The 27,116-nt window shown below is 43.7% G+C and overlaps 1 protein-coding gene across 1 annotated transcript in view; it reads right to left on the bottom strand.

The window, feature by feature from the left end:
- The window catches only part of ROR2 (receptor tyrosine kinase like orphan receptor 2), a 159,742-nt gene that overhangs the window by 25,992 nt on the left and 106,634 nt on the right, over positions 1-27,116 (bottom strand). The window contains exons 2-5 of the mRNA XM_053409288.1: positions 21,858-21,935; positions 15,445-15,732; positions 13,852-13,882; positions 945-1,072 (exon numbers count right to left, since the gene is read on the bottom strand). Coding sequence (XP_053265263.1) covers positions 945-1,072; positions 13,852-13,882; positions 15,445-15,732; positions 21,858-21,935 — 525 coding nt within the window. The remainder of the gene's footprint in view (positions 1-944; positions 1,073-13,851; positions 13,883-15,444; positions 15,733-21,857; positions 21,936-27,116) is intronic.

Here is a 27,116-nt window from a genome sequence, read left to right as displayed (position 1 = left end):
CACTAAGAGACATCCAGGGGCCTGCAGGGCATGATGGTGGTCAAAAATCACTGGGCAGAGGCCTTGTGGTTGGTTTGTTTTTGGAGGGGTGAGATCCTCCACAGTACCATGGTTTGTTGTTGTTTAGTCGTTTAGTCGTGTCCGACTCTTCGTGACCCCATGGACCAGAGCACGCCAGGCACTCCTGTCTTCCACTGCCTCCCAAAGTTTGGTCAAACTCATGTTGGGAGCTTCAAGAACACTGTCCAACCATCTCACCCTCTGTCGTCCCCTTCTTGCTAAAGTCTGGCACCAGCCTTGCCACAGAATAACACAATGTGAGCAGAAAAGAAACCTCATGAAATTCATCAATCTCCCCCTGCAACATGCAAGACATCATTCCACCTCAAGAGTTAATCCAGATACTCCAAATCCCTGTGCCCTATAAGAAGCGAACAAGACCATGTTCATCAAGGTGCCATAATATGAGATAGCATCCAATTATTCATGCAGGTAGGCAAAGGTGTCTGCTTTAGGGAAATTGAAGTATCCCCTTCTTGACCTGGGATCACTGCCTCCCAACATAAACAAACAGTTTAACCCTGGGGGGGAAATTACTCCGGTTTTTCCAAAGAGGTTTCTTTTTTGTGTGGACAGCTCTACATTCAGGCTAGAGTTGTACTCTTGTTGCCCCGAAGCAGGAACTAAAGTGAAGGGAGGAAACCCTTCCCCAGACATATATTAAAGCCCTGAGAAAGATTCCTTGAACTTCAAATTCCACCTCAGGAGAACTGCAAAAGCTACTGCGTAATAGGGAAAACACATTGCCGCAATTCATTCTATGATGCAGGCTGTAAAATGCTGTACCCAGTTTGATTTCCATTCATTACAGTGTTAAAATTGGATTTCAGGCTTTTGCGTAAAATACAATGTTTTCAGACAAGGATAGAGGCATGCAGGCTTACCGGTGATTCGGTTCTCAATTTCCCCTTGCATCTGGAGGGAATCCACGTAAATGGTCCTATTGCCAATGATGCGAGCACAAGCAATTCCCCTGTAAGGCTGGCAAAAACCATCTTCGTGGTAATCTTCCCTGCAAAAGACAAATTGGGGAGCCTGTAAGTACATCTGCAGATGTCTGCCTGTCCCTGATGAATTTTAAAGAAATATGTCCTTCAACAGCAGCAGAGAAATGTTAAATCTGACATTTTACATTCCTCCAGATACTGGTCTCTCATCTCACGTTTTCACCAGACAATGTTTCTGGAAACAAGAAGGGCATCAATGAACGTATTAATTCAAGGAAGTAAAGGGGGGACCTTTTAAAAGTGAAAACAAGAATTATCTTAGAAATCCTATGCTAATGATAATAGGATGTGGCAGGTTATTCTATTAAAAGGCTGTCCAACTGAGACCACAATGTGTATCATGTTACACCTCATAACACATTGCTGGCATTTAACGGCATGCGATGCAATTAGGCAAGCAGTTGTTTCTCTTCTCCTGCCTCCTCCTGCAATTCTTCATTTCCTGCAAGCGAATAGCAAAAGAGGCCTTGCCAAGATTTAATTAAAATATGGCATAATTCTGAACTATGGCTTAGATAAACAGAATGAAATCAGGGCTTAAACGTCCTTCTCTCCCACCCCCTCCTATAGATTTAATGCCAAATTCTTTTTTTCTTCTGTAGAACCTAATGCATATGTTGAATTACTGTCTGGGCTGCTAAAAATCTGCTTAATGTATCCAGCTTAAATGGAGTTGCTCCAGAGTACCATTGCTAGGAAAAAAAAGCCATTCCTTTTAATGCTAGGGATGGCAGGTTACTAAGACTCTGAAAGATAATAATAATAATAATAATAATAATAATAATAATAATAATAATAATACCCCACCCATTTGGCTGGGTTTCCCCAGCCACTCTGGGCGGCTCCCAACAGAATATTAAAAACACAATAAAACATCAAACATTAAAAACTTCCCTAAACAGGGCTGCCTTCAGATATCTTCTGAAAGTCAGATACAGTGGTACCACGGGTTACATACGCTTCAGGTTACATACGCTTCAGGTTACAGACTCTGCTAACCCAGAAATAGTGCTTCAGGTTAAGAAATAGTTGCTTCAGGATGAGAACAGAAATCGTGCTCCGGCGGCGCAGTGCCAGCAGGAGGCCCCATTAGCTAAAGTGGTGCTTCAGGTTAAGAACAGTTTCAGGTTAAGTACGGACCTCCGGAACAAATTAAGTACTTAACCCGAGGTACCACTGTAGTTGTTTATTTCTTTGACATCTGATGGGAGGGCATTCCACAGGGTGGGTGTCACCACTGAGAAGGCCCTGTGCCTGGTTCCCGGTAGCTTCACTCCTTTGGCCCTCCAGATGTTTTGGACTACAATTCCCATCATCCCTGACCACTGGTCCTGTTAGCTAGTGATCATGGGAGTTGTAGGCCAAAACATCTGGAGGGCTGCAAGTTGGGGATGCCTGATTTGGTCACTACTGCATTTCCCCTGCTATTTTAGTCAGCAATTGCTTGGCTAAGCCAGACGGAAAGTCTCCTATTCTTAAGCCAGAGCATCAACATTTCTCCTTCTCACCAAAGAGATGCAGCCCAGGAGGGATAGTATGAAGACTTTCAGATTCCTGCACCGACTTGATTTCTTAAAAAGAATGTGTTAACTTTGCAGAGAAGGTCAAAGATGGGCTACAATAAATGTATGGTTTGTTGTGGCAATTAGGCAGCTGCATTGTTGTAATTATTGCTGCAATTATGGCCAAGAACAGCACAATGGTATTTGCAAGCTTTAGGTCAGCCAAGTTCATAGAACATAGGAACTAAATGGATGTAGGAAATGCTGAGCATAGACATCTATAATTTAATATAATGTATTTATGTAGGATGGAATATTTTTTTGAAAACGAAGCCCTTTCTGCACACGTGGAGTTATTGTTTCCCAACAAAACTTCAGCAGAAGCACCAATTAGGGCAATTTCTCCTCTCCCCGACTGGTATTCAATACACTTTACAATAACTAAAGTCATCACAGAGTGTGGCGCTAAACAGAAAGGGGAACCGATGTAACAAAACAGGAACAGCCTCATTCCCAGTTCACAAAGAGTTCATGTACTTTTCACTTAACCACACGGTAGTGACTCAGTTTCAAACCAGAGATTGCCAATTTGACTGAGGTTAAACATGAAATGAAATCTAGACCTTTCACATCTTCGGAGCCAAAACATGGCTTAAGGGGCCACCTAGAAGATCATTTTAATTTTGTCTCGGTAATGACAAGAATTCAAACGAGTGCTTTGTGTTCAGTAACACCTACATGACGCCACTGGGAGAGATCATCGAGGGGTTTGGGATGGGTGTTCATCAGTATGCGGATGATAGCTCTACCTCTCTTTTAAATTAGAACCAGTGAAGGCGGTGAAGGTCCTGTGTGAGTGCCTGAAGGCAGTTGGAGGATGGGTGGCAGCTAACAGATTGAGGCTGAATCCTGATAAGACAGAAGTACTCTTTTGGGGGGACAGGGGGCGGGCGGGTGTGGGGGACTCCCTGGTCCTGAATGGGGTAACTGTGCCCCCTGAAGGACCAGATGTGCCGCCTGGGAGTCATTTTGGACTCACAGCTGTCCATGGAGGCACAGGTTAATTCTGTGTCCAGGGCAGCTGCATCTGGTACGTAGACTTGTGGTGCCTTAAATTTATTATGGCAAAGCTTTGAGGACTACAGGCCACTTCATCAGATGAATGCATTATCCTGGATTACATGCCTGGGGGAGGTTAGATGGAAACAAAATGCAGAAAGTACAAAGACAGTGCTTATTACATAATTAGCAGTAGTCATTCACCCGTTTTTTTTGTGTGTGGATAGCATATATCCTGGCGTCGGTCAGTTACAGCAATGAAATTGCTCTCCTCGTGAGTAGGTAAAAACACACAGAGAGTGATGGTACTTAAAATCAACAGCACCTATCCCATAGCCATCGTTCAACATCACCATTACTCAATTCATTAGAACCAATAAATGCATTTAGGAAAGGCGATGCCCAATTAATGAATTAGTGACTAATGAATAAAATGTGCTGCTGATTTTTTAAGTGACCCTGAGATTTTGTTTCACTCATTAACTAAAACTCAAATCTGTAGACTCCGCGTCAAAGCAATATTTGAAGATTTACTAGAGATAATTTCCTCTGTGCCATTAGATTCATGGGTTAGTGAAATTAGGCTTGTAGCATACTAACACCACCCAGACAAAGGTTTGAAAGATACCTGTAGAACAAAGGAGCCTTTCTTTACAAATCAAACAAGCTAAATGCAAGAATAAATGCAGATAGAACCCAGTGCATGTTAACTGCCTAAGATATCTATTATACACAGCCTGTCATGTGATTGAGCCAGAGGGCATATAAACATAATAACTATATTGTCTTCAGTAGCAAGAGAATAGGTAGGCACATAGCCTAATCTACATTGAGAACATAAAATCATGCTATAAAAAAGGCTTATTTTACTCAGAACTGAAGTACGACAGATGCTGCTATATATTATGTGTAATATAAGTAACGGGTGCTTCTCTGCAGGGATTTTTCTGCTTCTTTTATGTCAATTCCTTATCACTGCAGGCAGATAAAAGCTGCTCTTGTTCTTCATCTCTCGTCTGCCTTCTTAGGGGCCCCCAGTCTGGACAAACTCTATGGAGAAACATTGCTGCAGCATCTCTTCCTAACCCCCTTTCTGCCCCAAGCACCTTGCAATGAAAGAAGGCTGCTTCTTGCTGCCTACACCCCAAAATCACACCAAATATTATTTGCATCGACTGCTCTTGCCTGATAGTACGCAGGTTGCAGGAACAACCAATGCCAGAGAGAACAAGGAAGGCAAATTGCGTGGATTTCACCTCAATACTGGAAAGAACAAGTCTCCTGAAACAGTCGTGAGTGGGCTGTAGTGGTGTCAGTCATTTTTTGGACAGGATGGAACAGGAAACATTGGAAAAGGGGTGCTCTAACCCAGTGGTGGAGAACCTTTTAGAGACCGAGTGCCCAAACTGCCACCAAAACCCACTTATTGAACGCAAAGTGCCAACACGGCAATTTAATATTGGGTAATAATGATTGTCTGCATGTGCACATACAAATAAATATACTGTAAGGAAATGGGGTGAGATTAACCAGAGTTATTGATCTTTTCTTGGGAGGAGTGCCCTTCTGCTTGGGGGGGGCGTTGTGTGGAGTTGTTGAGATATTTTTTGGGGGGGATTGCAAACCGTTGTTGAGCTAATATGGGGGGGTGTTGTTGCTGATAAACACTAACACACTTCAGCACACGACGCAGAGGAAAACAATACAGTGGTACCTCAGGTTAAGTACTTAATTCGTTCCGGAGGTCCGTACTTAACCTGAAACTGTTCTTAACCTGAAGCACCACTTTAGCTAATGGGGCCTCCTGTTGCTGCCGTGCCGACGAAGCACGATTTCTGTTCTCATCCTGAAGCAAAGTTCTTAACCTGTAGCACTATTTCTGGGTTAGCGGAGTCTGTCACCTGAAGCATATGTAACCTGAAGCGTATGTAACCTGAGGTACCACTGTACTCACAAAGCTCGCAGGAACCAACAAATTAACAAAAGCCCTTGACTCAGCCAAAAAACACACTCATTGCCACTGCTTTCTATCTCCTGCTTGTGGCACCAACCAATCACACCAAACATGGCGGGGGGGGGGAGTGGAACGGCCAGAAATCAGCCGCTTGGCAGGCACGCAACTGCACTTTACGCTGCTGTGGGCAGTGCACACTCTACAGAGCGATTACCACCTGGAGAGGCGATGGGGGGGGGGCGAGCCAACTTTGAAAACCCCCAGGAATGGCTCTGCTGGGGCGATGGCACGCGTGCCCACAGAGAGGGCTCCGAGTGCCCACTCTGACACGCGTGCCATAGGTTCACCACCACTGCTCTAGCCAGACATGATGCAAAGTACATAGAAGACTTGAAGTGCAGGGCAGTGGCACACCTTTGCAAATGCCTCCCCCCCCCCCGTTACACTCAGCCAGCATGGTTGGGGGTTGGGGGGATGGGGACTATAGTCAAGCAACATCTGGACACCCAAGTTTGGGGAAAGCTGCTTTAGAACATCGAAGCTGACCACACATTAACCTGCATTAAGGCTGCTATATCTTGAAGAAAAGCCATTGATATCTGAAATTTAGTTCACTTAAACCTTGCCTCTGTTGCGCTTCTCCTTCAGTTTGGTGTTTCTTTCTTTGCAGGCCTCTCTCTCTTTTTTTTAAATCTTTTTATTGAATTCTTGAAAACAACATCAAAGAGCACAAAGACATTAAAAAAGTAATAGATAAAAGAGAAAAAATAGTGTCAACAGAGAAGAAAAACTGAAGTAACACATATAGACATAAAACAAACAAACCTACAAACACCACTCAATTGACTTCCTTCCATCTCAGTTTAGGCTAGGTAAACTCGTAACCTTTCTGCAGTTGTATTATATCAGCTTTATACATTGCAGGTTTTAAATTCCACCCACTGTGATTTTAGTAATACCCAAATTAACTTCAATGTAACTTAAAAATTTATTCCAATCATTCATGAGCTTTACATTTTTTTGATGCCTGATCTTTTGTGTCATTCTCGCTAATTCTATATACTCGAATAGTTTCATTTGCCATTCTCTGACGGTGGGGATGTTAGAGGTTTTCCAGTTTTGCGCTAATAAAATCCTGGCGGCCACCATTGCGTATTGAAAGAATGTTTGGTCTTCATTTTTGATCTCCTCTCCGATCATACCTAAAAGGAACGCTTCAGGTTTTTTGGGGAAGGTATATTTCAAATTTTTTTTTAATTCATCATAAATTTGTCCCCAAAATCTTTTCACTTCGTCACAAGTCCACCACATGTGGAAGAAATTACCCTCTTTAATTTTACATTTCCAGCATGTGCTGTCTCCGGTCTTTGCAGGCCTCTCAATCTGCAGTGGCCAAGTTGCCAACTGTGGACTGATACTGCTTTTCCAGAATTCTAGATTCAGGTAGGTAGCCGTGCTGGTCTGACGCAGTCAAAAGAAATAAAAAATTGTCCAGTACCACTTTAAAGGTAAAGGGACCCCTGACCGTTAAGTCCAATCATGGACGACTCTGGGGTTGCAGCGCTCTTCTCACTTTACTGGCCGAGGGAGCCGACATACAGCTTCCGGGTCATGTGGACAGCATGACTAAGCCGCTTCTGGCGAACCAGAGCAGTGCACGTAAACGCCATTTACCTTCCCGCCGGAGCGGTACCTATTTATCTACTTTTGATGTGCTTTCGAACTGCTAGGTTGGCAGGAGCAGGGACTTAGCAACGGGAGCTCACCCTGTCGCAGGGATTCAAACTGCCGACCTTCTGATTGGCAAGCCCTAGGCTCTGTGGTTTAGACCACAGCGCCACCTGCATCGAAGTGTGGATGCACATGAAAGCTTATAGCCAGAACAAACTTGATCTCTAAGGTGCTACTGGACAATTTTTTGCTTTTGCAGAAGTTTGCAAATAATGGTCATCATACTCTTTCACAGCATACAGCATACTGCAATAAACTGGCTAATTAAATCAGTTACACATTGGAAACAGTCAATGGCTAGAATAGAATAGAATAGAATCTTTACAATTTCCAGAGTCAACATGGTGCTCTCAGATGTTGTTGCACTTACATCTCTCATCATCACTGGACATGTTGATGGGATTTGGAGTCCAACATCTGGAGAGCCACATGTTGTCTACCCCTGCATAGGCCAGTACATTCGTATCTTCTACTTCCCCATAGTTGAGCTACTTTTAGCATCCTTTTAAGCTACCCGAGAACAACAAATCCTTTCAAAAAGAAATGCAATTAACTACTGGCAAAAAAGGTAAGGCAGTGTTCTTGTATTATTGAAATAATGGTGCCTCTGGCCACAGAGTCTGCTGGAGACATATAATCAGTCTATTGTAGACATGTACGAGGATAGCAATACAGTAGTGAAAAGCAGATGTGGCTGCAGACGTTGATTCCTTATGAGAGTAGATTAAACTATGGATCAGCTTTAAGCTCATTTCTATTGGCAACTGTAATGAATACCTTAGCAGGGGCAACTGGGGGGAGGCCCTAGGAATATTATGGTGTGACATGAGGATAGATACAGTCAAACCCCTTCTTATGTCTGCCTCCACTTGCGTCCATTTTGCCCAACGTCCACGGCAAACCTGGAAGTAACTGGAAGTTTGCTGCTGTTTGCGCATGTGCAGAGGCGGCGATCGCCTTTCACACATGCACAGAAGCAGGCAATTGCTGCCTGCGCCTGCGCACAATGGCACCTCTCCCAGCGACCTGTTTCGACCTCTGGACGGACCTCCAGAATGGATTATGGTCGCAGGTAGAGGTTCACTGTACAACTTGGGGGGAGGAAAGATCTAAACTGAAAGATGCATTGTGTGTTGTTGTTTTTCTAAGTCAAAAGATAAATCAAATGAAGACAAATCAATACTTCATTGAAAAAGACTAGAAAGGATTATAAACATGGAACAAGCAAGACAAAGCATTGTGAGTAGGGCATTCCTGTTCAGAATTCCAGCTAAATAGGCATGCCCGCTTTCAGAATACAGTGGTACCTTGGGTTAAGTAGTTAATTCGTTCCGGAGGTCCGTACTTAACCTGAAACTGTTCTTAACCTGAAGCACCAGTATAGCTAATGGGGCCTCCCGCTGCGCCGCCAGAGCTCATTTTCTGTTCTCATCCTGAAGCAAAGTTCTTAACCTGAAACACTATTTCTGGGTTAGCGGAGTCTGTAACCTGAAGTGTATGTAACCTGAAGTATATGTAACCTGAGGGACCACTGTACTTCTTTCTTTCTTTCTTTCAACTGCAGTGGTACCTCAGGTTACATATGCTTCAGGTTACATACGCTTCAGGTTACAGACTCCGCTAACCCAGAAATATTACCTCAGGTTAAGAACTTTGCTTCAGGGTGAGAACAGAAATTGTGCTCTGGCAGCGCAGCGGCGGCAGGAGGTCCCATTAGCTAAAGTGGTGCTTCAGGTTAAGAACAGACCTCCAGAACGAATTAAGTTCTTAACCCGAGGTCGGTGGTGCAAATCCCCACAACTGCGTGAGCTCCCGTTGCTCTGTCCCAGCTCTTGCCAACCTAGCAGTTCAAAAGCACACCAGTACAAGTTGATAAAGAGGTGCTTTTGTGACATCACAAGAAACCCACAGCCAATGGCAACAGCTGAGGAGGCATCATCTTCATTGCTTTGAGTCTCACAATGGCAGGTAGACCTATCAGTGATTGTGTGCTTGTTTATTCAGGACACGGGTGGCACTGTGGTCTAAGCCACTGAGCCTCTTGGGCTTGCCAATCAGAAGGTCAGCAGTTCGAATCCCTGCGAGGAGGTGAGCTCCTGTTGCTCTGTCCCAGCTCCTGCCAACCTAGCAGTTCAAAAGCACACCAGTACAAGTAGATAGATAGGTACCGCGGTGGCAGGAAGTTAAACGGCGTTTCCGTGTGCTCTGGTTTCCATCACGGTGTTCTGTTGTGCCAAAAGTGGCTTATTCATGCTGGCCACATGACCTGGAAAATGGTCTGCGGACAAATGCCAGCTCCTTCAGCCTGAAAGCAAGATGAGCGCCGCATCCCATAGTCAAATTTAACTGGATCCTTTACCTTTACCTTTATTACTTGTCCAAAGATATATGGAACACTGCTTTCCATGTTCCTTTCCTCTTGTTTTCTCTTCCCCTAATGCCCAATCAGCATTCCATGCCTATCAAACATAACCAGTCTTTACTGAGCTATTTATATCCTCTCTTAGGGTTTTGTGGCTCCCCGGTCTTTATTTTCTTTTTTTTTTGGACTTTTGTGAAGCTTTTGGTTCCCTCTAGCTTGCTGAAACACCCCATCTGCTGTGTAGATAGTGTTATTTTAACTCAGGCATAGGCAAACTCAGCCCTCCAGATGTTTTGGGACTACAATTCCCATCATCCCTGACCACTGGTCCTGTTAGCTAGGGATCATGGGAGTTGTAGTCCCAAAACATCTGGAAGGGCCAAGTTTGCCTACGCCTGTTTTAACTACATAAGCACCCACTTTCATATAAGTTTGTTGTTATTATATATAGGGAAAAGTTAAACAAAGGCAAATAGCTTGACTATCCCCCCCCCCATTAATTAAAAAGCTTCCACCTGACAGTCCCTTTGCTATTTTTGTGCTTTTAGTTCACTTATTTGCGACCAATTCAAGCTCACAACAATGGCAATACATTTTAGATGGAGTATTTGGTTTGTTTTACAATAACTGTTGAAGAATGCCCCCTCAACAAATAATCAACAATGTGAGATTTTTAGAGAAAGAACATTTGATTTCCACCCCTCATCCCTGTTTTGTCAACAGAAAACACATGGCAATTTAAAATGGGATTTCTGAAGAATAAATTGTTCGATTAGTTTGACTGCACTTAAAAACTGACTTGATTTATACAATATGTGGTAATCTATTTAGATTTGCATTAGACATTCTAGAGGGCCTCAGCTTCATATTCACGATAATAAGCAATGAGCTTAAGAACCGAATAAGGACATTCACATAATATTCAGAAACCAAAATATTCTGTTGGCTTAGTGTGGCACAGTGTCTTAAGCTCTGTTTCCACTGAATCAGCCTATGTAAAACTACGAAATGCCAAAAAAGTTCTTATCTTCTGCACCCATGGCTAATCAATATTAGGAAAGTTAAATATTTAAGTGACAAACTACAGTGGACACTCGGGTTGCGAACGTGATCCATGAGGGAGGCACGTTCGCAACCTGCAGCGTTCACAACCTGCAGTGCCGCGTCTGCGCACACACGGGTTGCGATTTGGTATTTCTGCACATGCGCAAAGCGCAATTTAGTGCTTCTGTGCATGCGCGAGTGCAGAAACCCGGAAATAACCTGTTCTGGTACTTCCGGGTTTGGCGCAGTGCGCAACCCGAAAACGCGTAACCTGAAGCGTCTGTAACCCGAGGTATGACTGTATATTTCCAATCGTGTTACCAGAAATAGCTATGAACTACAATGAAATCAGGGTTAGACAATACATCTCTTAATTGGGAATCCACCTAAAAGGTAAAGGTAAAGGTACCCCTGCCCGTATGGGCCAGTCTTGCCAGACTCTAGGGTTGTGCGCCCATCTCACTCAAGAGGCCGGGGGCCAGCGCTGTCCGGAGACACTTCCGGGTCACGTGGCCAGCATGACATCGCTGCTCTGGCGAGCCAGAGCCGCACACGGAAACGCCGTTTACCTTCCCGCTAGTAAGCGGTCCCTATTTATCTACTTGCACCTGGGGGTGCCTTCGAACTGCTAGGTTGGCAGGCGCTGGGACCGAGCAATGGGAGCGCACCCCGCCGCGGGGATTCGAACCGCTGACCTTTTGATCGGCAAGCCCTAGGCGCTGAGGCTTTTTCCCACAGTGCCACCCGCGTCCCCTGGGAATCCACCTACAGGTGCTTTTAAGGAAAACACTATTTCCTTAACACTTCTTATACCTAGAAGTGGGACCTGTAACAAAATGTTGCAGTGTGGATTGCTCTGCTTGGGGTTCCACCCAGCTTCCCATGGCCTCTCCCAGTACACTCCAGTTCATGCCTCCCCCCCCATCCTGCAATCCAGTCCCCTCCCCTGAGTCAGTTAGCATTCTATGCCTGCTGATCATTCTCCGTTCTGATTGAACGGGAATTCTAAGTTGTCTTCACTTCTGAAAGCCTTAGGGTTCCCCCGAACCTGCTAATACTTATTTTGTGTCTGTGGATGGTGCCATTTTGGTTACCAACAGATGAACACTTGGAGAATGAGTTCACTATTACAATATAGGATTAAGGTCCTATATAAGGTAGGACCTGAATGGGGTAACTGTGCCCCTGAAGGACCAGGTGCGCAGCCTGGGAGTCATTTTGGACTCACAGCTGCCCATGGACGCGCAGGTTAATTCTGTGTCCAGGGCAGCTGTCTACCAGCTCCATCTGGTACACAGGCTGAGACCCTACCTGCCCGCAGACTGTCTCACTAAGGTGGTGCATGCTCTGGTTATCTCCCGCTTGGACTACTGCACTGTGCTCTACGTGGGGCTACTTTTGAAGGTGACCCGGAAACTACAACTAATCCAGAACGCGGCAGCTAGACTGGTGACTGGGAATGGCCACCGAGTTTATATAACACCGGTCCTGAAAGACCTACATTGGCTCCCAGTACGTTTCTGAGCACAATTCAAAGTGTTGGTGCTGACCTTTAAAGCCCTAAACAGCCTTGGCCCTGTATACTTGAAGGAGCGTCTTCACCCTCATCGTTCAGCCCGGACACCGAGGTTCAACTCCGAGGGCCTTCTGGCCGTTCCCTCCCTGCGAGAAGTGAGGTTACAGGGAACCAGGCAGAGGGCCTTCTTGGTCGTGGCGCCCTTTCTATGGAATGCCATCAGATGTCAAGAAAATAAAGAACTACACAATTTTTAGAAGACACCTGAAGGCAGCCATGTATCAGGAAGTTTATAATGTTACATTTTTTATGTTTTTGTATATGCTGGAAGCCATCCACAGTGGCTAGGGCAACCCAGTAAGATAGGTGGAGTACAAAAAATAAAATTGTTGTTGCTGCTGTTGTTGTCTAGGAGGCTTTAAGGGTACATTATACCTTGCCACTTATGTACTTAAGCCTCTTAAACTGACAAAGCATGATGACAGAAGCTGTTTCCAAGCAGAATCTGACAGGGGTTGCTTTTGTAGTGGCATGAATGTACCACTGGCATATGATTGGGAAAACTATTAAATGCACAATTGGAGCAGGATTTCTAGAGTCTGAGATTCTGGGATGGGTATTGGGAGTTTTGTGGGTATTCAAATCCAAATTCCCTCAACTTTTTTCCAGAGTACAACTCAATAGTTCCCAGTCATCTCTAATAAACATGTGAGCGTGAAATAAGTGAACGTATATGGGTGCTTTATACAAAGAAATAAAATCCTGAGTAGAAAATGGAGAACATGAAACAGCCCTGAAACAAAAGCTGAACAATGGACAATTCAACTCTTTATTGATATGTGTGTGAGTAACTGAGAGAATGAACACACGTTCTCCTATAAATTTCTGTCTCCATGTGGCCCCAAACAAGTTTAACCTTTTGGGGTGGAAAATAAGAACTTACATCTGAGTCATACATTCTGGCTGTCCTTCAGGCCCTTTTGATAAATGAGATAATACTCACACTTGACAATATTATGAATTTAGTTTCCAACTGTGCAGTCTTATCTCCTCAATCCTTGAGATACCATACAAGCAAATGTGTGCAATTATATAAATGGATGCAAAATACATTCAGATATCTTGAAAGGGAAAGAGAAACATTCCCATTTAATATGAAGCTGTGATAAATTAAGAGCCAAGAAGAACAAATCTTGAAGTACAAACCAATTCATATTACAATGTTACTCAAAAATAACGTCTTCAGAATCTGATTTAACTTGAGTTTTTGGGTAATAGTAAAATAAACTGGGTAAAAGTTAGAATTATAGGGGCGCGTGGCTGTTTTCTGCTCACATTAAGTGTTCTGAAACTATCGCCATACAAATACCATCACAATGTAGTGCTATATTGCCCTTCTAAAACATAAAACCTGCCTGCAGAAACAAGGCAAAAGAATTTTATCAAAGTGAAACCAAATAAAGCACAATGCTCTCCTTGTTTCCAAGTATCTCTTCAATCGTTCTGAAAAGTAAAGACATGAGATGACTTCCATCTTCATTTAATGGTTCTATGACTGAGCCTTTTGCATCAAAATACTTAGGGCACCCAGTAAATTAGTCACAAGTAGTACTTACTGGAAATTGTGGTTCGGACTGTGTGTTGGACCTAGAAATGAACAAAGAGAAATTATTAAATAGCTTTGGCTCTTGGAAAATAGCATTAAAACAAGTACACTCTTTTTAACAATGCTTTTTCCTCAGTGTAGGGGGGAAAAGTATTTTTTCCCCCGCCTGCCTTCCCAGGATAGTGGAGAAGTGCAGCGCGTTTCTCCGCTATCCCAGATGGCTTTTGAAGGCAGGCGGGGGGGGGCAAAGACTTTCAGAAGACTGCCTTCAGAAGACCTCCGCTGTCCCGGGGGCTTTTAAAATGCTGGCAGTCGGGAGGAAAGCCCTCCTGTCCCCGGAGCTTGCGGGGTGGGAGGTGGGGAGAAGGGCTTTTCTTCCCACTGCCAGCCTTCAGAACAGCCTTCTGAAGGTTGGTGGTGGGAAGAAAAGCCCTTGTCCCCCCCCCCCCAGCCTTCAGAAGAGGTTGGGGGACAGACTGTCCCTGGACCTGGTCTGAAGGCGGTTTCCATAGGAACGCATTGATTGATTTTCAATGCATTCCTATGGGAAACCGTGCTTCGCAAGACGAAAAACTCGCAAGAAGAAAAAACTTGCGGAACGAATTAATTTCGTCTTGCGAGGCACCACTGTAAATATCTGAGAGGTGAGAGCAGGTAGCAGAAGTTATAGGTATGGATAGGTACCCCATGATTGTAATTCACCAATACCGTTTATGAAACCACACGCTTGTTAAACTGCAATAAATAAACAGAAGTTTATGTTCCAATTTAACCCTGACTGGACTCAGTATTGTCCCAGGTAGGGCCTGGGTGGTGGCAGCGAGAAATAAAGTGGCGGCACAGGGATCAATAGACAGTGAAACGTCCGGGGACCCTGAGTGATCGCCACAGCGGTATATAAATTTAATTTATTGTTCTTCTTCTTATTATTATTATTTATTTAAGTAATCTGTTGCAATTATTATAACAAATATGCATAGAGGATACAGCATCCTTCATAGTTAGTGCCATTACAACCAAGACTTCAAACTGGTCCGTACCCCAATACAAAACCCAGTGTGCAACTTATCAGTTCAGTCAATACAGTTTTGGGGGTATCCTTTGTACAGTAAAAGACACGTGCTGGTTTTCAGCAAACAGTCAGCTGCTAGCTGCCACAGGCATCATGTGCAAAGATTGGGGCCAAAGCTATGAATACCAGATGGGGAACAGCTACTTAATTCTTCTGGCCAGTGAGAACAGAATGACTTCAAGCAGTACTGTGAAATGTGAAGTAATGGAAGCTTGCCTCTCTGTGCCTTCGACTAAACCTTAATTCACATTTGTGCTGTTCTCTGAACTTCATATTTACAGACCATTCCATCTGTATCTACTTTCTTTTATTACTAGTAAATGGTATCAGGTTCAACCCAGACGTTCTGTGCTGAGGAGGATGCCTCGGGCAAGGACTTTATTGATTTTCTTTCATGTTGCAATTTATTTTCTAAAAGGGGGGGGGACCCAGTGAATTAATTTCTCATTTTGTGATTGTGAAAACTAGGAGCTAGTCTATAAAGCAATAAACCTAGCTATAAAAGCCACAGTTTAAAACAAAGTGACTCACCCAGCCTTACAAACAGAACTCCTGTTGCAGTGATCGTCTTCATCCCATTTGTGGCCACGCATTGATAATACCCCGTGTCGGTGGTGTCAAGATCTTGGATTCGAAGTCGTGAGCCATAGTCTGTTTTCCTTATAGTGATCCTTCTTGGTTCCTGAACCACGGGCGCATCGTTTTTTAGCCATCTGACATTTGGTGATGGATTTCCTGCGACTTTGCAGTGGAGAATGGCCGTCTGGCCCTGGACTATGGTGATATTGTTTACTGGTTCCAAAAAGGTCAAAAAGTAGCCTGAAAAGGGGAGAGATCAAAAAGAGATCAAAGCTGAGCTGGGATAAGCAACTGCCTGGGGGCACTTATTTATGAACAGTTTTAGAAAATCACTTCAGGTCTGTGGTGTTTAAAATTAAGCATTATCTGTGCAGATAAGAGACATGATGATCTGAGACCTGGACTGACAGTTCTTTGCTTCTGTAGAAACAAGCTTAACCAAAAAGTATTCTCGATATGTACTCTGATTTGATTTGTCACTTGATCAGAAATCCTCATGCCTCACTTCAACGATTCATGACAGAGTTGGAATAATTAGGAAACTGGTTGTTTCAGCTTAAAATTAGCATGCTCAAAACATGCTCTTCAACCAAAAATGGTTACTTACAATATTCTGTTACTTCCTATTAACAAACACAAAATTAAGCAATAAAATGAAATAACAAGCCTTAAGTAGACATATAAAAGGTAAAGGTACCCCTGCCCGTATGGGCCAGTCTTGACAGACTCTGGGGTTGTGCGCCCATCTCACTCAAGAGGCCGGGGGCCAGCGCTGTCCGCAGACACTTCCGGGTCACGTGGCCAGCGTGACAAGCTGCATCTGGCGAGCCAGCGCAGCACACGGAACGCCGTTTGCCTTCCCGCTATAAAGCGGTCCCTATTTATCTACTTGCACCCGGGGGTGCTTTCGAACTGCTAGGTTGGCAGGCGCTGGGACCGAGCAGCGGGAGCGCACCCCGCCGCGGGGATTCAAACCGCCGACCTTTCGATCGGCAAGCCCTAGGCGCTGAGGCTTTTACCCACAGCGCCACCCGCGTCCCTTAAGTAGACATATAGTTCAAATCGTTTCTAGTAAAAAAAAGTTTCAGTTTCAAATTATTGTTTTAACATTTTTATTCAGTTTTGTGAATGAATTTGCTCATAACACATAACACCCTGCCTTTTATAATTTTTTTGAGGCAGTACAGTAAATTCTTCCCACTCACAGAACACTGTTACACCTGCCTTTGAAATGGTGCAACAATCACTAACAGTTCTCAATATTTTTTTGCAGCAGTTTGAGATATCATGGCAAGGCTAGAGCCTGCAATGGATATAATTTAACTACCACTTATTTGGCTTGCTTTTGCCTATTGTTACCTGCTCCTTTTCTAGTAAAAAATGTGCCCCCTCCATTTTCTTAATTATTCATCATTTGCACACCTGCTGAGTTGTTGGGTTATTTCCTAGTGATGCACAAACAACCTCTGCAGTAGCAGGTCCTTTGCCAAATTCATACCACAATTATCTTTAAAATCCAAATTGGGGGGGGGGATAGGCACTCAGAATTCATATATAAAAACAACTTGAAACTATATAAAAATAATACCCAAAATCATCAGCTTGACATCGCATTAAAAAATAGAGGGCCCTATCTCTTATACACCCTCATTAAAAACAGCCTTTAAAAAGTTATTACAGCCCACCTAATTGATAAAAAGGAGGGGGTTCAGCATATTAAAGGAACCTTGGACAGTTGCGGAACTCATCTCGCTTTTCAGGCCGAGGGAGCTAGCGTTTGTCCACAGACAGCTTTTTGGGCCATGTGGCCAGCATGACAAAACCACTTCTGGCACAACAGAAAACCATGACGGAAACCAGAGCGCACGGAAACACAGTTTACCTTCCTGCCACACCAGTACCTATTTATCTACTTCCACTGGCGTGCTTTCAAACTGCTAGGTTGACAAGAGCTGGGAGAGAGCAACGGGAGCTCACTCCGTCGTGGGGATTCAAACCACCAACCTTCTTATTGGGAAGCCCAAAAGGCTCGGTAGTTTAGACCACAGCACCACCCACTTCCTGAATAAACAAGCACAGAATTACTGATAGGTCCACCTGCCATTGTGAGGCTCAAAGCAATGAAGATGATGCCTCCCCAGCTGTTGCCATTGGCTGTGGGTTTCTTGTGATGTCACAAAAGCACTTGGCAACTGAGTGGATATACAGGCAGGCCAGGGGGAAAGCCCTTATTTCTAGCAGTTCACACCTGGCAATGGATGTGACATTCAGCACTGCCCAGGTTTCTCCCACTTGGAGGAGGCAAAGTGGTGAATGGAAGGAGGCAATCCTCTGGCAGTGGGATGCTAGGGAGCGATAATAAGGCAACTTTGCTTGCTTGAAGGCTGCTGGTATCTGTGATTGGAAGCTGGCGGACGTCTCATGATGGACCTAACAGTAGCTTCTGGCAAAATGGGACACCGCGACAGAAACCAGAGCGCATGGAAATGCCGTTTACCTTCCTGCCACAGCACTACCTATTTATCTAGTTGTACTGGTGTGCTTTCGAATTGCTAGGTTGGCAGGAGCTGGGACAGAGCAACAGGAGCTCATCCCATCGTGGGGATTCGAACCGCCAACCTTCTAATCGGCAAGCCCAGGAAGCTCAGTAGTTTAGACCACAGTGCCACCCTCCACAACACTAGCCAACACCGAAAAAACCCTATTTCTTCTGATTTCAGCTTATCCTCTCTTCCTAGAAGGCGTCATTGTAGGGCTTCGATCACCATACATAATTCACTGTGCAGGTAATAAGAGCAACAGAGGGACAAGCAAGTAAGGACTCAGCAACGATATCACACACATGATGATTGTCAAGGCCTAGAACAAGGGTGGGAATCTTGTGGCTCACAGGCCAGATTAGGCCCACCAGGCCTCCATATTTGACCACAAGGCTGTGGACCACCTGAGTAGAGGAAGTAGAGATGCCACTGGGCCGATTGGGGGTTCCAGGCATTGCTGATGACCTGATAGTTAGCAGCTGCCAAGCTGATTGTCCGGTCTTGGAAAGCACAGTGCATGGAGCTAATCAAGCTCTCTCTGTGCAGGCAAAAACAGGTCATCTGGCATCATTGTGATGGCCGGTGATTAACCAGGCCAGGGTGGCAGTTGTGAATAAGGAATTGGCCTACCAGATGAATCCAGTTCCCCATGCCTTTATTATTATGATGGCACAATTTTTGTTGATTTAGTGGAAGTTTTAAAGCAGAGGTTGGATGGTTGGCTATCACAGATGCTTTAGTTGAGACTCCTGCATTGCCAGGGTTTGGATTAGATCAGTGGTTCCCAACCTTTTTTTGGCTGTGCCCCCCAAAATCCTGATGGCCCCCACCCCATGACATATAATTCTTATTATTCAAAAAGTCAACTCCTATTCACGTGGAGGAAGCCTAAAAGGCGATTCACTGTTAATAACTCATTCTCGAATTGGTATTTTAGGTCAAGACATTAATAGGCAAAATGTTAAATTGTTTTTATATGCAACAACTGCGGCAAGAGTATTGTTAGCCCAGAAATGGAAACAAGAAGAAATTCCGACGAAAGAAGAATGGCAGACGAAATTAAGGGACTATGCAGAATTGGACAAAATGACAGGAAGGGTTTGAAACCTGCGGGACCAGAGATTTACAGAAGATTGGAAGAAGTATATGAATTATTTGAAGAGCAACTGTAATCAACAAATTACGCTAGTAGGACTACAAGAAGTTTTGTAAGGAGAAATATACGAAGTGTTACAAAGTAGAAAAAGATAGAGATATTGGTTATGAGTTTGAAATGTAATAGGGAAGATAAGAAATGCATACCGAGAGATTAGATTGGAACATTTTCAGACAGGAAGTCAAAAATTTGAATAAGATGTAAAAGTATGTTTAATTACTGTTGAAAGTGATATGTTAAAAAAACTAATAAAAATTATATATATAAAACTCATTCTTGATTTACCCCCTTAAAAATCAATTGCCTCTCCCCCGTGGGGCATGTGACCCATGTTGGCCATGTTGGATTAGACAGTCCTTGAGGTCTCTCCCAGCTATATAATTCTATGATGGTCTTAAGCTGTTGGGCAGGCAGACTGCATTCAGTTTGGTGGCCCTTCCATTCTTCAGAGACATTTCCGAAGTCTCACAGTTCATGATGATACTTGCATGCTTCCCCCACTGTACTGAACAATTCTCTCAAGAACTTATTTCCACAGTCAGATGCGTTTGGCTTTGCTTTCTGTTTCTCGTGCTGTTATAAAAACTTGACAAACTACCGTTTGCATTTACAAGCTGTTTACATATTTATAGCTGCTTCCACAAATGCAAGATACAAAATCCATCAAGTACCGTAAACCACAGTAGGTGCCCAAATGTGTATCTAATGTAGCTGTTTCAAATACAACACATGGATTTGCATTTTATAACACAGCTATCCAGAGGAAGCAAACCAATTTGCCCCCCCAAACCCCCAACAACAACGAGAGCAGCTTGCAAAATAAGGAGAAACAGGACTGGAATTAAACACATCCATGTTCAGCTAAAATGAAGACTGCCTTAAAATGAATGCACCATATTTTAGTTCCACTGCGCATCAGCTGCTCGACAGGTTGATTCAAACAGGATAGGTGTGTGTTACGCAGCCAGAAAGCATGCAGTCTGGCAGAGAGCCAAGCGCAATTATTAGAATGTTCCACAGTATAACATTCCAAATTGCAATTCGTGCTATGAAAAAGCTTGTAAAGGAAAAGGCCTGCGGTAATCAAAAAGTTGTTTTTAAAAGGGTGTTCTGTTCTGAGATGCTGGAGCGACGCAGAGTGCATGTCAGCGGTAGCATTAGGAACATAAGGTTCACTTATTCAACTCTCAGATGTTTAAAGATAAGTAAGCATACGCTAGAGTATCTGAAGTTCTAGTAAATTAAACTCAAATCACGGCAGAGTAAATTAAACCAAATTTTAGAGAAGGCTTTCTTGTTGGAAACATTTCCTAACAGATCACTTCATTCCTTCGTGCCCAACGCTACTCGGGATATTTAGGTATAATTCAATTTGCCCCACTCCCTCAAAAAAGAAAAAAAGAAATAGCAGACAGAGATTTGGGTGTGCAAAGAATGTATATATAAAAATATCTTTCAATTTCCCCCAGCTCATTTCTTGATCAGTGGCATTGAGTAGGCATGAGGCACAAAGCAGAAGAGAAGGTAACTGATTTAGGTGGATTGGCTGAAGGAGGGATAGCATACGAGACAACTGCTGGAGGCAAAAGCGCTGATGAAAATGCTGGACAATTTTGCACAAAACACAGGAAATTCAGCAATCGCAGCAAACCTTGAGGAATTTTGGCAAGGGAACTTGCTGGCTCCAGGGATACATTTGGCTCATTATTTTAAAGCAAACCAGCGTGATTCACACTTCCCAGGATTATAGTCAAATCAGAATGCAGTTGTCCTTCAGTTCTGGCACTTCTCCAAATTCTGCACTGCAGGTCGTTGCTCAAAAAGGCACAAAACTTTGAAGTCGAATGTTTTGGTTCCCGAACGCCGCAAACCTGGAAGTGAGCATTCCGGTTTGTGAACATTCTTTGGAACCTGAACATCTGACATGGCTTCTGATTGGCTGCCAGGAGCTTCCTGATTCTTTAGCCACTTGTAGCATCAACCAACATGTGCCAGCTTCCAACCACAGATACCAGCAGCCCTCAAGCAAGCAAACTTGCCTTATTATCGCTCCCTAGCATCCCACTGCCAGAGGATTGCCTCCTTCCATTCTCCAGTTGGCCTCCTCCAAGTGGAAGAAACCTGGGCAGTGCTGAATGTCACATCCATTGCCAGGTGTGTCCTGCTGGAAAGAGAAAAGGGCTTTCCCCTTGGCCTGCCTGTATATCCACTCAGTTGCCAAGTACTTTTGTGACATCACAAGAAACCCACAGCCAATGGCAACAGCTGGGGAGGCATCATCTTCATTGCTTTGAGCCTCACAATGGCAGGTGGACCTATCAGTGATTGTGTGCTTGTTTATTCAGGAAGCTGGTGGCGCTGTGGTCTAAACCGCCAAGCCTCTTGCCTTAGCTAAAAACCTTGCAGTTTTTGCGGTCACCTGATCATCTTGATCTGCTAGAAGGAAGGACACAGTAGCAATGGTTGAGCGACCCAATATGGACAATAGTAGAGGGGTAAGAACCTCACTCCTCAAATCTTTATAAAGAGTGCACATGAGCCACTGACTCAATACTGCCATCTCCACAGGGACATAAGCGTTTTTTCAAAGGGGGGGGGAGTAGATCATAAAACAAATCCTTTGGCTGTCAGGTTTTGATAGGACTAATATTTGAATAAACTATTATTACCTTTGTGTGTTGGCACTGGTCTGTCATGTCCATCCATTTGGCTTAAAGGATCGTCAGAATCCGGTATTTCCATTTCGCCTAAATAAATAAACAAAAATACAAAGCACTTAACACAAAATCTAGTTCACATACTCAGCTTATCTTTTCCCTCTCTCACTAGGATGTTATTTTGACTTGCAAATTCAGTAAACTACAAAAATGCGCATCCAAATTTATATCCATCGTCTTCCCGGGAGATCAGATCTTAGCTTTTATTGATGACAGTCACCTCATTTCATGCCAGAGCGTTAAGATTTATTTCCAAGAACAGGTAAATAAAACAGAAATGCTGAAGTATGTGTCTGGTAAAATGCCCCTGCTATTCCAATATATGTGAGTTTTCCTTCCTTCTCACTTCCAAAGGGAAGTGGAACTATATGTTCCTGGAGTCAGAAAAAAAGGACACAGTATTTGATTGTGCTTTGGATTTCTTCTAGTGACCAGTGTTTTTGAACTACCCAAAACATGTTTGCAGAGGAATTGTTTGATGCACATACAGGTCTTTACTTGAAGAGATTGTGGTGGTTCCTTATGCCTTTCCCCCCTAATCTTCCATAAGTCTTGCACCAAGTTCAAGGGCAAAGAACAAAATACAAAACAGAGAACTTTTGTAACTCTCTGCTTCTGTAATCCTCGTATAATCTAACTGTGGATTGCTGTCTACCTGCCTGTGTCGTCATCAATACCGCAAGGCATTCTTTGGAAATAATACACTAGGAACTGTACAGACAAAAGCTAAGCTCCAAGAAACGGTTATGTCATGGGACTGCAATCTGGATATGGAAAGAATGCTTCTTTAATTAGTTGTAGAGCCTTCTTATTTAACTCCTATCTATAAAGGGGGAATGAAGAAAAGGAACACTGGTGCTGGAGATCTCAGTGTTACTCCTATCCACCATCTGAGCGGAACATGCAACAAAATTGATGGGCTGCTCTTGAAATACACTGGCCAACGGTTCCTTCATTTGTACAGAATTTACTGGCTACAGAAAAGTGACATTTAGAAAATTACAGTGGTACCTCAGGTTAAGTACTTAATTGGTTCCGGAGGTCCGTTCTTAACCTGAAACTGTTCTTAACCTGAAGCACCACTTTAGCTAATGGGGCCTCCCGCTGCCGCCACGCCGCCAGAGCACGATTTCTCTTCTCATTCTGAAGCAAAGCTCTTAACCTGAGGCACTATTTCTGGGTTAGCGGAGTCTGTAACCTGAAGCGTATGTAACCTGAAGCGTATGTAACCCGAGGTACCACTGAATCAGGAATTGACAGTGTACACCCCCAAACTATAATTCCTAAATATAATCCTCAATTTGTTCATATAAACACACACACACACACACACACACACACACACACACACACACACTGAAAAACAGATATATTTTTTGCTTAGAGAAAATTCAAATTCCTTCCCCCTTTTTTCCAATTCTTTAGCTATTTAGAGGAATCCTGGAGACAGGGAAACAGGAGGAGTAAATTGATGACCAAACACAGGGAGGCTATCTCATTTCCCAGCTCCCACCCTCCTGCATTCCTTCCTGATTTCTCAATCCCTCAAATCAAGATGGAAAGAGACAAAAGCATTTTCTCATTTTTTTAAAAAAAGGAACTTTAATAATAGCTTTGTGAGCTCAGTGTGTTTATTTCTGGCAAAAACATCTATCCCCATATGTGCCTTATCAGTGGATAATTACAAGCCACAGAAAGTTTTTAAAAACCAACAAAAATCTGTATGAATAAGCTGCATTAAATTTATAAGATCCTCTTTACGTTATGTAGATTATACATCACAGGCAGACATGTCATTACAAACTTTTCCCTTTAAAATTTAATTTAGGGGGGGAAACCCTGACCTAGAAAAGTCACCTTCAAAAAAATCTATCCTCTTTTAAATTTTAGACCAGACGTTTTCAAATTGGAAGTCAATGCAATGCCAGACTTTGGACTGTGTGTCATAAAGACCATGAGACTTTGCCTGTACATTTTTTGTGAAAAACCACAAATGAACCACCTGGTCCAACAGATACTCCTTTCCTTTCACAGCAACAGTGTAACATTTAAAGTATTTGTAGATGTTTCAATAACTACCCGTGAATCCATTTCTTTCTACTGTTACCAGTACTTCTCTCACAGGTTTTTATTTTCCTTTCCAATTCCCGCATCTTAATCTGTGATCCTCTTTTAGCAGATGAAAATAACACTGGCACATCCTATCTCTTCAACAAAGATGGGAAACCTCAGATTCAGGGGCCGAATGTGCCTTCTACACCCCTTGATGCGGCCCTTGGAATGTCCCCCATGCCACACACCTCATTGACCAAGCTTCACATTCTGGGTGTTTTTTTCTGACTGGAATGGGTCCTTGAATGATGCCTCTTGCTTGTCTGGAAGGAGGACAGAGCAGGGTGTATGAGTGCAAAGAAACTAGCCTACTCTACAAAGGTCAAGGTTGCTCGAGTTTATCCCCACACTTTTGCTTTTGAACCCACAAACAAAATACACTTCCTCATTTGCGCCCGGTTAGAAAGTTCCATATGCCCAGGGTCCCGTCAACAACTCAGAAATAGCCATGCAGTGAATTAATACGGTCCAAATCCTTACCAAGATCTGACTCAACTACCATGCCAGAAAAAGTCATTGCTTATCCCACAATGGAGTCATGAACTTTCCTAATTTGGCAGGTAAAATGTAAAGGTAAAGGACCCCTGGACGGTTAAGTCCAGTCAAAATTGGCAGGGGGTTGGACTCGATGGCCCTTGTGGTCTCTTCCAACTCTATGATTCTATGATTCTATGAATATCGGGTGTGGCACTCATCTTGCTTTCAGGCTGAAGGAGCCAGCATTTGTCCACAGACAGCTTTCCGGGTCATGTGGCCAGCATGACTAAACCGCTTCTGGCACAAAAGAACACCATTATGGAAACCAGAGCGCATTATGGAAACACTGTTTACCTTCCCACCGCAGTGGTACCTATTTATCTAGTTACACTGGCATGCTTTTCAACTGCTAGGTTGGGAGGCGCTGGGACAAAGCAACGGGAGCTCACCCCATTGCAGGGATTCGAACCACCAACCTTCTGGTCAGCAAGCCCAAGAAGCTCTGTGGTTTAGACCACAGTGCCACCTGTGTATACAGGCAATGTCAGAAGCCTATTGGTCAAAAGTTATTTGGCCATGAAATCATATACTTGTGTTGTGGAAGAAAAACAGCAACAGAATAATTTAATATTGGTCCATATCACGGAAAAGAGCATTAGTCTATGGGAAGGGTGGGAGAGTAATACAATTAGCAAAGGTAATCAGATCAGATTCTTGGCTTCAGTTCAGATCAAACCTTTTGCCCCTGCATTCACCCTTTATCTTACTCCTTTGTGATTCACAGCAATTAACCCTGAAGTCTCCAATTGACCATAGTTGCCTGTTACCAGTATCAAAACAAAAAAATTTTTTCCTTCCAGTAGCACCTTAAAGACCAACTAAGTTAGTTCTTGGTATGAGCTTTCGTGTGCATGCACACTTCTTCAGATACAGATACAGAAGTGTGCATGCACACGAAAGCTCATACCAAGAACTAACTTAGTTGGTCTTTAAGGTGCTACTGGAAGGAAAAAAATTTTTTGTTTTGACTATGGCAGACCAACACGGCTACCTATCTGTAACTGTTACCAGTATACTATGGTTACCAGGTTCAGAACAAATCAGGATCTTAAACCAGTTCATTTAGTATCCTGGCTTGTTCTGAACATGGTAACCATGGTTTATTTGTCTGAACAAAACAGGAAACTATGGTCCATAAAGGGATGAGAAGTGGGGTGAGCATGGGCAAGAGATTCCTGCATATCTCAGGTTCTAATGTCAATATATGACCATGTGCTCATGTCTCTTAAAGACGGACTTCCAAACTGAGGCTCATATACAAACAGAATGGAAAGAAGTACAATGTTCTGAAAATCTAATAAAGTATGGGAAGTGTTATTAGCAGAGCATTTTGATCCCAGTTTCTCCTTACTGAAGTCATTCCCAAAGTGTAGCCAAATACAAACACTACCAGTTCATTCTCATAGGCATATATCCAATTCAAATAGATTCATTCTTCCCAACATGCTTTGTTATTTCCTTCTTATGTTTTTCAGCATGTAAGCTATAAGTTAAAGGTAATGGTACCCCTGCCCGTTCGGGCCAGTCTTGACAGACTCTGGGGTTGTGCGCTCATCTCACTCTATAGGCCGGGAGCCAGCGCTGTCCGCAGACACTTCCAGGTCACGTGGCCAGCGTGACAAGCTGCATCTGGCGAGCCAGCGCAGCACACGGAACGCCGTTTACCTTCCCGCTGGTAAGCGGTCCCTATTTATCTACTTGCACCCGGGGGTGCTTTCGAACTGCTAGGTTGGCAGGCGCTGGGACCGAATGACAGGAGCGCACCCCGCCACGGGGATTCGAACCGCCGACCATGTGATCAGCAAGTCCTAGGCGCTGAGGTTTTACCCACAGCGTCACCCGCGTCCCATGTAAGCTATACAAAGCCCCTTTTACTGATATCAGAAGCCTAGCCATGATATTCCATCACCAAATGATTACAAATCAGTCTGTGTGCCAGCACAAAAAAAACAACCACACGTAGTGTTCAGCAGCACAAATGACCAGAGCTACTGTGGAACTTGGTAACCAGGATGTCAATAACCTTCTTCGAAAATCTGGCACAAGAAAGGATCCTTCAGAGCTAAACAATCGATGCAATAAACCCACAAAGGACCCCAAATGCAACTTGCTGATAATTTATTTCTCAGACGTTTATCTGCAAGATAGTATTGTGGGATATCATCGCTCTCCTTCATTGGTTGATTTATACGCCGGTCGTAAAAATCCACACATAGACAGGTATGTGAAATGAACTGCTGACCTTTGGGGAAGGGTGATAGGCAGTTAAAGTGAGCTGATGGCCAAATTTGACACGGCAGTTCCATTTCATTACCCAGGTTGAGTTAGGCGAAACAAAGGGACGATAGTTGCCACGTTATGTGGATGAAAAACTTCAATGGATCCTGCAGCAGGCACTGGGGAGCAGGGAGGGGGCACAGCAGTCTCAATACCATTCTAATACTGAATTCCTAGGTGTATAAGGTTGGAGCCAAAGCAATGACCGAAATCCGAATACATGCATGGCTGATCTATCCCACTCAAAAAATTCTTGTGTCTTATCCTCTCTTTTCTCTCCCTCTC

Source organism: Podarcis raffonei, chromosome 11 (assembly GCF_027172205.1).
Source record: "Podarcis raffonei isolate rPodRaf1 chromosome 11, rPodRaf1.pri, whole genome shotgun sequence".
Classification (NCBI taxonomy): Eukaryota; Metazoa; Chordata; class Lepidosauria; order Squamata; family Lacertidae; genus Podarcis; species Podarcis raffonei.
Note: the sequence above shows the minus strand (reverse complement) of the source record. Positions and strands in the feature narration are given on the sequence as shown.